The sequence below is a fragment of the Bison bison genome, unplaced genomic scaffold, assembly GCF_000754665.1.
Source record: "Bison bison bison isolate TAMUID 2011002044 unplaced genomic scaffold, Bison_UMD1.0 scf7180017864456, whole genome shotgun sequence".
In the NCBI taxonomy this organism is placed as follows: Eukaryota; Metazoa; Chordata; class Mammalia; order Artiodactyla; family Bovidae; genus Bison; species Bison bison.
In genome coordinates, this window is record NW_011495018.1 from 27,851,495 (window position 1) to 27,864,364 (window position 12,870).

Genomic DNA, 12,870 nt, shown 5'->3' on the forward strand with positions numbered 1-12,870 from the left:
TGGTGGGGGGTGGTGGTGGTGGTATGTGTCTCCCAGATGCCAGGTGGATCTGCCTTGAAGCTCTGAGTTTGATGGTGCTAACCATGTAGCCCTGAGGGTATAAGCAGAGAAAGAGCCAGACCTGAATGGCCCCTTGGAAGTCTAATAGCTTGGCCACCCTCATGCCCCTGAAGGCAGCTCTTTGGCTGGATGGCTCATCAGAGGTGCCCTGCGCCCTATGGGTCTCCTCGGCACTCCTGGTAGTGCCCATGTGTGTGGTGGTTGCAGACAGGGGCCAGGGCATGTTGTCTGTCTGTGTGGTCCCTGACAGACAAAAGAACTTTGTTGTGGGAGAGCCAGAAGGGTGGTCTCATAATAGCCATCCCCAGAATTAGGGGTAAGAGGGCCTGAAAGGGGCTTGTGATTACAGGTCAAAAGTGAGAGACAACCCCAGAACTCATAGGTTGGCTATGAGACAGGAAGACCGTGAGATCTGCAGTACTGGAGTGAGGAACCAAAGACCACTAGAGGCCAGGATGCCGGAAAGGAGACAGGACAAGGGGTAGAGAATGAAGGATGAGAAATGAATCAACACAGAAATGAATGGAAGGCGGGAGAGTGCAGTGTTTGCAAAACTAATGTGAAAGACATGTGAAGAGGTTGATTCTTCTGTTTTTAATAAGTCAGAGTCCTGCAGCCTGGAGGCTGGGAGGCCCAGTGGATGAGGAAATGGGATGGGAGTGGCAAAGAGCTGGAGACTCAGGCCCTGAGTGGCAGGTGGGGATGGTCTATGAAGTGCTGGGCTTTACCCTCTCTCAGGCAGGCCTGGTTGGGAGGAAAATGCCTAGAAGATGAGGCTGGGGTCACCAAGTCTCGGAGACCCTGATGATCTTGAACTCTGTGGGGGCCCAGTCCACCTGGGAACCAGCAGCAGCCCTTCCTGCCCCAGCTAAACTGGGCTCCAGGCTGCATGGGGGAGTGTCTCGGCTCCCCCAGGCCTGGCTGGGAAGAAAAGCCTCTGTGCGAAGCTGACTCCTCCGAGGCCTTGACCGGCAGGCGAACACCAGCACCTTTTCTGGTGGCGGCTCTGGGGGAGACGGCCCCAGGCCCTTGTCTGTAAGAATGAGAAAGTTCATCTGGAAATAAAGTTCTGTTTTTTTAAAAAAAACATATATACATGGCTTCTGGACATCTTTGAAGAGCAATAAAATACCATCCGGTTTCTACAAAATAAAATAAGGAGGAAGAAAACCAAACACGATCAAAGGCATCGTTGCACCGCCAGAAGAGCTTGACTACCGAAGGCTTCCCAGAGTTGAGCTGGGCAGGGTAGCTGGCTGCTACACCTCCCTCCCGCTGGGCTATGCGGCAGAGGGTAGGTGGGAACGAGGCCTGTCTCCACCTGGGGGCATATCAGAGGTCCAGAGGCAAATCTCAAACCAGAACCTGTGGTGGCAGTAGGAGGAGAAGGTTGACATTTGCCCGACTGCAGCCCCCTGGGGCCCCGGCCTGGTCATGTGGCTCGGCCGGCTGCAGGTGCGGAGACCCCTCAAGCTGCAGGTGAGGGGGAGCCCTGTGACCTGTGCGGGGCATCCCAGCAGGCTGCAGTGTAGGGGCTACGCAGTCATCCTCACACTTGTCCTTGTGTTTGCAGGAATCTCGTTTATGCAGTTGTTACACTGGAGTCACCGGGAAGCAGCTGGGCTCGCCCTTGGCCCCTGCAGGGCCAGCCCAGGCTAGTGCAGCGGGCTGTCGAAGACCACGTCGGGGAGGATGGAGACTTTGAGCTTCTTTTCTGGCCAGCTGTACTCTTTGGGAAGTTTGAACTGTGGAGGGGGCAACAAGCACAGAACCAGAGGATACACGGTTAGAATCCACTGCCTTCTTCCCACACTGCCTAGAGAGGCCAGGACCCTCACCCAGGCCCTGTCTCCTGGGTGCTGGGGCAAGACAGACCACCGGTTGGTTGCCTGGCTTCAGTCACGAATGTTGAACCAGGTGAGAGGCTGGGATCCAGTGCTGACCCCTCCTTCCCCACACCCAGCCAATAATTAACTGGGCTTGGAGGAGGCTTGTTTTCTGACTCTTTCTTGACTGGGCTGACCTTCCCTCCAGCTCACTTCCTTGGTTCTGCCTCTGGCCACAAGCATGTAAGGAATCTGCTCCCTGAGGCCCGGGGGCTAGAGGATGGGGGGGCAGGGGAGGGTGCAGATGCTACAGGGAAGTGGCTTGAGGTCTGGAACTCTGCGGTCCTGTCCCTGCCATGGCTCCTTTCTGAGGCTGGCAGGGAAGAACTCTGGAACCTGCCCCCTGGAGCCTTTGCCAAAGGGCCCCAAAGGAAGGAGGCCCTGCCTTGGCCTTGGTGGGAGTGGAGAAGCAGAGCTAGTGTGGTTTGAGGTGACTTCTTGGGCCTGGTGCAAACTTGAGAGGAGCTCCCCACCCTGCTCCCCCTTGTTCATCCTCACAAGCTTCCCAGGGTTACCAGCCTGAGAGAGGTGCTGGCAGTGGCCAAGGAGAGCCCAAGTTCTTATGACCCGACTCCCCGGAATCACCGATTTGCTTACAGTTTTGTTTCTCAAGCTTCTGGAGGGGGACAGGGGAAGAGACTGACATGTTCCCTGTGTATGCGAGGACCCTGCATGGGGCCAGCAGGCACACAGCTGGTGCTCATAGATGCTCCCTGATTTAGGAGTGGGGTCTGCCTTTAAGTCTCCTGCTAATCTGGGAGCAAGCTGGGAAGGAGGGAAGAGCAGGGCCCTCAGCCTGCCCAGAGCTGGTGCTAGAAGAGGACGGCCTGACACTGCCCGGCTGGTTCCCTCTCCCTCCCTCTTGATGGGGGACTGTCCAAGCCAGGACCAAAGTGGAGAGGAGGGCAGGGTGTGGGGACAGCCTTGCACAGGAAAGGAAAAAAAAAGTCATTTTTAGTGACCTACTTTCCTAAGCTCCTCCTGGCTCCTGTCCCTCCTGCCTGGACTACCCCTCTTCCACCCCCTCAGCACCCGAGCTGAGAGCAGCAGTCTGGCGCCGTGCCATCCCTGTGCGACATGGCCTCTCCGGAAGCGCTTCTGGGCAGCCGGCTCTGGTCTGACTGAATGGGAGCTGGGCCTCAGGGGCTGGTGACTTGTGGGGCTTGACCAGCTGGCACAGACTGGGTACTTAGTGACTTTTGAATGTATAAATGAGAAGAGAGAAGACATTATCCCACTAGGGGTGACCTCAGGCTCTGAGGAGTTCCTGTCCACCTGGAGACCTGGACGGGCCAGTCCTGCCCCGTGGACGGTCCTCCGCCCTGTGGATATCCGTCGGAGGCCTCTGTGTCCGGGCTGACTGGGTCCTGGCTGAAAGGTGGCTCCTGCCTGGCCTCGCTCTGGCTTGGAAGCCTGGCCCCTGGGAGGTGAAGGAGCTCTCCCCAAAATACACTTTCGGGCAGAAAGGGCAGAAGAAGGGTCTGTCTCTGCCCCGGACAGGAGAGGGCCCAGAAAAGCCCTAGAACTATCAGCGTGCTAATGTTCCACTAACCTATCTGGGCAGGACTCTGAGGCCAGGAAGGCTCAACCCTGCTGGGGTGCTGCTTGGTAGGAGGCCGGGGGAGGGGAAGGGACTTTCCAGGATGAGGTAAGTCCCCACAAATGAGGATGCCGGGAACAAGGAAGAAAAACAAAAGGGATTGTGGGCTCCACTCCTGTACCCCAGCGGAGTAGCCAGGACAAGCACAGGCCCCCACCTGGCCCACAGCTTGGCTGGGGCTGGAAGAGGCGGGCCTAGAGGGGAGCGCTCGTGGCCAGAGGCGGGAGGGAGAGTGGCTCCTGGGTGGCCTGAGGCTGGAGCAGGAGCCCCTTGCTGCCCACCAGAACTCCATGGAATGTTCTCTGGCAGCAGGCGTGGGCTTTCTGTTCAAAACCTGCCAGGGAACAGCAGGGGCTGAGGAGAACTCAGTACTAGCCCAAAGGCACTGGCTGCCTCTTCAATGAGCTTCTTGGGAGCTGGCAATTCAGACAATTTGCTGGGTGTCCTCACAAGGGTTGGGGGTGGGGGAGGGGGAGGTTCAGGGAAGTGAAATAAAGCTGTTTAACATCTCCAGGGTCTCCTTTCCAGCCTCTCTGCACACGTCAGAGACAGACACATGCACACACGCAGACAGACTCCTGGAGACTGGAACCTGCTGTCAGAGAGAACCAAACAGCTTACTTCCTCTGGAGAAGTCAAATCTTCTAAGTCCTCCAACATTTTCTCTACAAACTCTTCGGTCAACAGAATCTGGGAAGAAGGCACAAGACAGGCTTTTATTATTATTATTTGTTTAAAGTATATGGTCTTTTTGCTAATTGCCAAGCTATGGACCTCTGTCCAGGCCGTGGAGGAGTGGTGAGCCCACTGTGATATGTTCTAGGGCCAGGGGAAGTACTTGAGGCCTAGCCCTGACTGTCACCCCCAGCCTGCCCCCACCTCCCACCACCAGCTGCCTACAGTATCAGACGGACTGGGGCAGAGAAGGGAGGACGTCTAGGACAGCGGGGAGCAGGGCAAGGACTTCAGGAGACACGGCAGTGCTGGTCCCGGGAGGGACATGAGAAGGGGCGGGGAAGGCCGCCTGTCTGGCAGTCTGGGCGCCCTGCACGTTGCAGTATGGTAGAGGGAAACAGAAAAGCTGCAGGGCAGAGGAGAGTGACTCCAACATCCTCCTTGTTCAACAAGGTTTGTGTGTTCCCTGAGCCCCGCTTGGGAGGACAAAAGGAATCTGTCCAGGTTTGGAATACAAGCCTTGCCTGGAATCTGGAAATGCCCTGGAAGGTACCTCTAGGAATGTCTGAGCTGCACCAGCCTCTCTCATTTTAGCGAAGGGAAAGGGACGCCTCAACTCCCATGCGTAGTGTCTACCTTTTCTCAGGCCCCAAGCTCCCAAAGCCCTGCCTTGCCAGCCCCATTCAGCCACTGAGTCCTACAAGTTTTAAGAAACGTCTTCTCCAGGGCACCTCCCACCTATCCCACTTCACTACTCTGGTCTGCTACCTTGAGGCTTCACGCTTGCTGTTGAGAACAGCCTTGCCCCTTCGTTCAGGGGCACAACCACCACCCTCACCCATGTGTGTAGTCAACCATGCATGCAGTCAACAGCAAGGATACCCAGGACTTCCTCAACCTGCAGGGCCATCTTCTCAACAGGCTCCTCTATTCAGGCCAGTCCCACACTGGGCCCAGGCTGGGCATGTCTTTCCTCTTCCCAACCTGATCCTGTCTTCCACCCATCTCCTCCGCATGCTGGTCCATGGGACCTCCTGACTTCTGCAGTGGACCCTTCTGTAACCCCAGGCTGTGGCTCTCCCCACCTCTATTTTGCCTTCTCCAGTAGCCTCTGAATGCCCCAGGGTGGGATGTGGGGACAGAGGAAGAGAAACAACGAGGTGAAGACCAAGGTGTGGGAAAAATCCCCTATGACAAGGAGGAGGATCCAGGACTTGAGAAAATACCAGCAGGTTTCCCCAGGGAATTGTCCATTCTGATAAGAACATATGGCTCAACATTTGGAATAGGTCAGTGTATCAGACAAAGTGGAATGGCAGAGGAAGGAGGGCAAGCAAGCAGGCTCACTAGGCACCTCACAGGAGGGAAGTTTCCGAAGGGAGGAAGTTGACTGGGTGGAGGTGTGAGCAAGGAATGAGAAAACTACCCCAAGTGGGCAGACAAAATATCACCACACCGGGCACTGTGCTAAGCGCTCATAGAGCTTATCTCCTTCAGATGAGGAAACTGAGACACAGATAGGTTATGAGATTTGCCCAGTGTCACATGGCTTGTGAGCAGCGGAGAAAAGATCATCTCCTGGTCCTTATTTTTTTGGCTGAGCTAGGTCTTCACTGGGGTGTGCAGGCTTAGTTGCCCCATGGCATGTAAGACCTTAGTTCCCCAACCACAGATTTAACCCAGGGCCCCTGCACTGGAAGGCGGAGTCTTAACCACTGGACCACCAGGGAAGTCCCCATGTCCCAGTCTTCTCTGGACTCTAAAGTTAGTGTGCAAAGCAGAGCTTCCAATTCCTGAAGTCTAACCCTCACGGCATTTACTCATGTATTGATTCTTCCGGTCACCTGCCCATCAACCTACTTGATTCCAGAAGCATTCCCTGGGTGCCTTTGCTAGGCCTGGCCCTGGGTGGAGCCCTAGGGAAACAGCCATGAAAGCAGTCCATTCCCCAGCTGGACAAGCACCTTCCTGGGGTTAACAGGGAGCCAAAGGTCGTCTCCTTCTCAGGCTACAAGCCCACAGTCAGGGACAAAACAGCTCCAACCATCAGCCCGTATCTCCTCACCAGTTTCTGTTTAAGAAGCTTAGGCTTCAAGTGGAGACAGAGACAAAGTTTGGACAGGCAAAGCGGGTCTGTGAGAATGCCCACCTGAGATGCTCCCTCCCACCTTCCTCCTGGCTCCCTAAGCTGGGACCCGGTAACTCCTCTCATGGACTACTGTGGCGCTGCCCAATGCCACTGATTCCAGCTCCCACAGCCGGAGCCTCTGCTCCTCTTGCTCTTATCCTAGGGTTCCCCCCACCACCCCCACCCCCCAAAGCCTGGAGTCTCTCGACCAGTTATCACCAGTCTGCTTGAGCAGTACAAAAGTCATATTCACATTTTGGGAATTTCCGGGGCTTGTTGCCATCTCTGCAAATGTGAGCACAAACACAAGCATACCTAAAACCCAATTATATTACAATGGCTCCAGTCCGGGCCAGGCTGAACCGATTTCTAACCCACAAATACTTGGGAGGGTGGACATTTCTGCCAGAGAGGTAAATAGGCCTGGGACTGTAACTAGTGCTGGGGGTGAGAGGGGGTGGGGGAGGGTTCACAGGAATGGTGACCACACAGAGAGGCTCCAAAGAGCTGGAGAAATGGGGAAAATAATCCCACCAACAGGAGTTCAGTCCTAAGCCAGTTCTTCTGACAAAGGTGTGGAGTTGGTGGTGGAGAGAGTGTGAGTTACGGTGGCTTTCGGTAGACCAACTACCAAATGCGTACTATTAATATCTGTGTGTGGACTCATTTTATACTCAGCTGGGGGAGGGGACGGCAGGACCAAAAGGAGGGACAAACCCTAGTGGCTCCTCAATTTTCACTTTTAGTGATTGGCTGGTTCCTGCTGGAAACTTCGCATTATTTTAAAAGAATTGAATGGGGAAAATTGTACACGAGATCTGCATGATATTAAGGGTGACATTCCCTACAAAGAAACACGACAGACTGTCATAGCTCCAGGCACCTAATTTAATTTCCTTTGGGAGTTAAACCTTAGAAGCTTAGATTGAACAAACAGGCCCTGTTCTTTGTATATTTCAGACCTGGAGCTGAGAATGTTAACAGATCCTATCAACAGGACACTGGAGATAGACAGCCGCGATGCATCAGCTCCTGGATGCTCTCACGAGGAACAGACACGCCGTTGTGATGCAACTGTGGGAAAAGCCTGTGCAGTTCTGGGACTTGGGACTCTCGAAGCTCCCTGGGTCCCCATGGAGCTGCCTGGCTCTGCCACAAATAATAATAAGAAGGGTTATGAGAATGACAGCAGTAAGGATAACACCGCCAGCAGCAGAAGCACCAGTGCCTCCTCCATGTGCCAGGCACAGGGCTAAGTGCTTTACTGGTATCATCTTAGGGCCACCCTGTGAGGAAGGTAACCATCATTTCCACTCTGCAGACGAGCGGGTGTCGAGACAAGACAAGTCTGGACTTTAGAAGAGCAGTGACCTGAACTCATGGTGGTAGAAGATGCTCTTTTTCTGTCTGGGAAGGGCACCTCAATTCTAGAAGCCTCGTATACTCAAAGCTGACGTCTCTTCTCTGCTGGGGGAGGTGGAAGTGACTCTGGCTTCAACCCAATGGCCTGGAAAACCAGCGACACATCTCCTGGCCACCTGCTCAGCTCAAGAGGGCTGGAACCCTGGGCGTCACAAACATGCAGCTGTTCAAAACCAGGTTGGCCAAGTGGAAAGGAAGGCAAACCATGCCCCGATATAGTTTCCAATGGGGCAGATTTCCAGGTCAGCTTGGTAAACGTGCACATGAGGCGACAGTTGCTCCAGTCCAGAAAACAGCAGTAGAAATAATACTACTAATGAGACAGCACTCACTGATGCTCATGATCACCAAGAACTGGGCATAAGAGGCTTACGTCTGTGCACAAACAGCCCTTGGAGGGAGAAGATGCTCCAGTGAGCGGGGAAGCCCCCCAAGCAATCTGAGAAGAAACTCCCTGGGGAGGATTTTGAAAACCTGGAGATACTAGGCACCATCCAGACCTTCTGAATCTGAGTAGCTAGGTCAAGGGATCTGCATTTTAAAAAGGCAACCCCTCCCTGCAGAAGATCCTGGTGGAGGGTACCCTGGGGAAACACACTCACAGGGGCAGTGGGTCTAGGCACAGGTTTAACCAACAGGGATGAGTTAGTGGCTGCAGCTCTCCCACTAGCTCTGACTGGTAGAGCTGTGAGGCGGGCAGTGGCTCCCTGCCCCCCACTCCCAGCCTCCACCTTTGATCAAGGAGGGGACTTGGAACACAGGCCAGCAACTTACTCCAAGGTGCTCACACCCAGTGCCTTAGGATAGCCTGGCTGGCGGATGAAGACGGAGGATCGTCAACAATCTTCCCAATTCCCCAGGCCCTGGCAAGTTCCAGAAGGAACCTGAAAAGTGATCTTTCATCATGCCTGCCCTGGGCAGGCCTGGCGGTGGGGCAGGCAGGGGCCCAGCCACTGCAGATCTGATTCAAATGTCTGCGGTCAGTGATATTTCTGAGTCTGCAAACAGCACTGACAATGCCCACTCCTTCCCCTCGGTGTGACAATCCTCACTTTGTCTGGGGCCTTGTTTGCTCTTCGTGTTGACACGTTGTTCTTGCTTCCCAACAAGTTTGGCTTTCTTTTTCCCTCCCTTTCCTTCTCTCAGGGAAGGAAATGTGTTGTTTACAGGGTAGGGCCTGCCAAGGAGCTGCTCTGGCACCCATGATGGCAGGGAGGAGGCAGGGACCAGGAAGCCATCCAGTCTGCGTCCCCCCAACACCAACAGGCCGGACAAAAGCTAGACAACGGCCTGGACCACCCCCCCCAACCCCAGGCTCAGGGGCAGAGGTGCGGGTGCGGCAGGTACCACTGCAGCAGCCACACAGTGAGGCTGCATTCATTTCCTGTTCTCGGTGGGTGGCGAGGGGTTGGCTGAGGTGGCCAGGAGCAGGCTCAGACTTCTCTTGCTCTGGCTGGCAGCTGGTGAGGGCACGACAGGCCCTCTCAGTCCTCTCCTGTACCTCCCCAGGCACAGTGCTGGGATTGAAGCCCTATGGCTGTACCTGTGACAACGAGGACCCTCGGACAGCCAAGCAAAGGTCTTCTGGGATTCCACATTCACTAGTGGAAGGAGAAATAGCAGAGGAAAGCAAGAGGAGCTGCGCAGGGCCAAGGCCAGGGTTCACCAAGTGTCTTCCACACAATGTCCAAATGGGTGCATGGGACAGGAGAAGGCTGAGGCTTGTCCACAGGGTGCGGGGGTGAGTCAGCCACTGGGCGAGGACCAGAGCCCGGCAGTGACTCCCCAGATCTGGCCTGGAGAAGTGAAGCCCACTTGAACAGCTGTTGGGCGTCTTCTCCCAAGCCCCAGGCCTCCCATCAAGGCTGGCAGAGAATGGCTGGGAAAGGGGGGCCACCTGGGTGAGCCGTCAGACACCACACAGCTGAGAAAGCATTGCAGGGCTTAAAAAAAATATTCTCATATTTGGTGATGTGACCTCTGAGTGACCTCTGGGGCTGACTTCTCCCCCTTCAGATCAATCTTGGCTGGGGACGGATGAACGACTCAGCTCTGGGCCAGGCTCCCGCTCAGAGACTAACAGCCCAGTGTTGACAGACTCAAGGGAGAGAGGCTTGTTAAAGCCACTGGGTTGAGGAATGCTGGGGGAAGGTGTGTGCGGGAGCAGACGCTGGCAGGCCTCCCCAGGTCCAAAGACCCTCCTGTACTCCTCTGGAGCTGGCTGACAGCCTTCACCATCTCAGCAGAGATAAAAACAGCCAAGGGTAGGGCGGACGGAGGAGTCTGGTGTCAACCTCCGGAAACTGAAGAGCCTAAGGAGTTGGAGGATTCCTGCCTCTCCAGTTCCTCCAGGAAGCGGGGAGTGTCCCCTGTACTCACTCTGGGGTGGCAGGCAGCCCTGCCTTTCTGTGCGCCAGGCCTTGACGTTCCTGGGGCTGGAGAGATGGGGCGGGGGGGCGGACCTGGAGAAAGGGGGCAGCCTCAAGGCAGGTGCAGGCCCAGGAGCTGGTGGGTGTGGGGGCCTGTCTGGGGCTACTCCAGAAACCCCGGAAAGGGCCCAGATTCCCTCACTTTCTGCCTTTTTCTCTCAGGCTCTCCTTTGTCATCTTCTCCCATGAGGGGTGTCTCTGCCATGCCACTTCCCCAAGAGATAACAGGCCTGGGCTGGAGGCCAGAACAAGGTGCCAAGGCTGGGAGCGAGGGCTTCCAAGGCTGTTGAAGGCTGATGCAAGAAAAGTCATCCTAGCCCCTCCCAATTCATCTGGGACCAACGGAGAGTGTTCCAGCAGCCAAGAGAACAGAAGTCTGGGTTTCTTCAGTCCTGGGGCTGCTGCATTCAGTTCCTTCCTGCCTCCCTGCCCCCCACAGGCCTGGGCACACGGGCCAGAGAGACATCCTGGAATCCAGAAGCATGAGGGAGAGGTTCCCATAGGAGATGAAGCAAGTCTCTCTGCTGGGGTCTCCCTCTAGAAGGGTCCAGTGTCTTTCCTGGGCTAGTGGATTGGGCCTTCACTGGTGACCTGGAGCCTGACCCCAGACCTCCAGGAGGTCCTCAGACTCCCAGCGAGACAGGCGGCCCCAGGGGGAGACTGAGAGGCCCACAAGTAATTACAAGCCCAGGTTCCCACAAGCCAGGGAGCTGCCTGTGACCACAGTGGCAAGACCCTAGAGAGGAAGGCGGGCTGATGCCGGCAGTCAGATGCAGAAAGTGCTGACTGCTTTGGGGGTGGGGAGATGAGGAGGGCTGGGCTGGGGGCAGGGGCAGAGGGTTTCCCAAGGCTCCTTGGACAGGGCCTGAGAAACCCCTGGGTGAATTAGGGTGCGTGCTTGGGGAGTGGGCCCCAGCCAGCCTTCCCGGGAGCTCCCCTGTGAGCTGGCCCCCGTGGTGGACCACACTAATGAGCCCATAACACAGGCCTTTGATTAAGCAGCTCTCAGCACAGCAACTTTATTGAAACATGCCGAGGCCAGCGGCTGGTTCCCACCGCTCCGGTTCCCCGGGCAACAGCGCCTGGGAGGGGACCATGTGCTGGGAGTCAGCGGGGCGAGTGCTCGAGCTGGCTGAGGGGCTGCCAGGGAGGCATGGGGGAGCAGAGCTGGAAGGAAACCCCAGCAGCTAGGGGATCAGGGGCTTGGGAACCAGGGTTGGGCCCAGACCTTTGAGGGGACTGAGGATCAATGGGACATGTGCTGAGCCCTCTGGAGGCCCAGGTCACCAGGCTGCTGAGAACTGCAGATGCTGAGCCCCTACCCCCACTCCAGGCAGGAAGATGTTCCAGGAGGGATGGCGGGGCTCCAAGGACAGGTTCAGAGTAGAGCACGTCAAAGGCAACTGGGTGGCACTTATTCTCAAGTTGGAGAGGCTCTAGTTCCTACTTTCCCAAGAAAAAGTGCTTAACCTTCAATACGCAAAGCACTGAGGACACTTCTGCTGAGACCTGTCAACACACTGTCACCTGCTGGAAATGATGACCTCTGACCTGTCAGGGCTGGGGTCTCCTGCATGGTCCACCCCCCACTCCTTCCCAGCTCTGTGCCGCCCCCGCCCCTGCTCTCCACAAGCAGCCTGGAGGCCTGGGACATGCTGGGGGTGGGAGGAGGCCCCTTCCACTTGTTCCAGGCTAATTTCAAATGCTAGAGTTCAGAGCTTTCGCTAAGGTAACAACCAACACCACATGGACAGAAATCTAATGTTACCAAGTGGGACTTTTAAAATGTATTTATAACTTTATGGTTCAAAGTAATTTTGTTATGAAACAATGTAATAACAACAGTGGAAAAAGGCAAGATAATTTATGGAACACAATATCCCTAAAGCACTGGCTTCCATTTCTACCCTCAGCTTAGTCTTGGGAGTCTGGTTGGTATCCTTTGTTTGCTGTTTGTTTTAATTAAGGGTTAGTATTTTGGTGGGGAGGGGGAGGGAGGAGCTGGCCTGAGGAGGAGACACACACACACAAACTAAAAGCATGCCTACATTAATGGTAAATACACTTCACAGACCGCCCCCAGACTGGCCTAAACCCACTTCCTCTCTACTGTAATCCCCCTGCCCACTGCTGCCCCCCACTGCCCAGGATACACCACAGACAAGGCAGAGTCATCTTTTACACTAGGGTCAGATTCCCTTTCTGAGAGAGGTAAGATGGCGTGTTCCTTCTCCCATGCCCCCAACAGACAAAAAAGGATGTTGTTCCTCTACTACATCTGGGAGTGGGTTGGACCAGGCCAAGTACCCGTTAGAGACCTGGGCAGGGTGGGGATTGGAAGGAGGCCTGTGGCTGTCAGGTCTGGGCACCCTGCTTGGCAATGGCTCGAGGCTGTGCCCCAGCCAGAAGAGCAAAGGAAGGACAAAGTATTCTGGAAAAAGCCAGCAGGTTTGCACTGAGAAGCTGGGTGTCCGTCAGGAACACAGGAGAACCATTAGATGAGAGGGGGCAGGCCTGGTCTGCCGAGACCTGCCCATCACAGCCCATTGCCCGGTCCAGGTTCAGATGCCTACTTTCTAGGTATTCTGGTGGGCTTCCCCATATAGTGGAGAGTGGCTTTCACACTCCCTCCCCCCCCGCTGCACCCCCCACTTTCTGTACCCTTGTTTT

General features: G+C 55.5%; 1 protein-coding gene across 1 annotated transcript in view; it reads right to left on the reverse strand.

The window, feature by feature from the left end:
- Window positions 1-6: 6 nt before the first annotated feature.
- Window positions 7-12,870, reverse strand: part of SUFU (suppressor of fused homolog (Drosophila)) — a gene marked incomplete at its 5' end in the record, with an annotated part of 104,783 nt that continues 91,919 nt past the window's right edge. Inside the window, 2 exons of the mRNA XM_010859600.1 lie at window positions 7-1,805; window positions 4,168-4,236. Of these exons, the coding sequence (XP_010857902.1) occupies window positions 1,716-1,805; window positions 4,168-4,236 (159 nt within the window). The remainder of the gene's footprint in view (window positions 1,806-4,167; window positions 4,237-12,870) is intronic.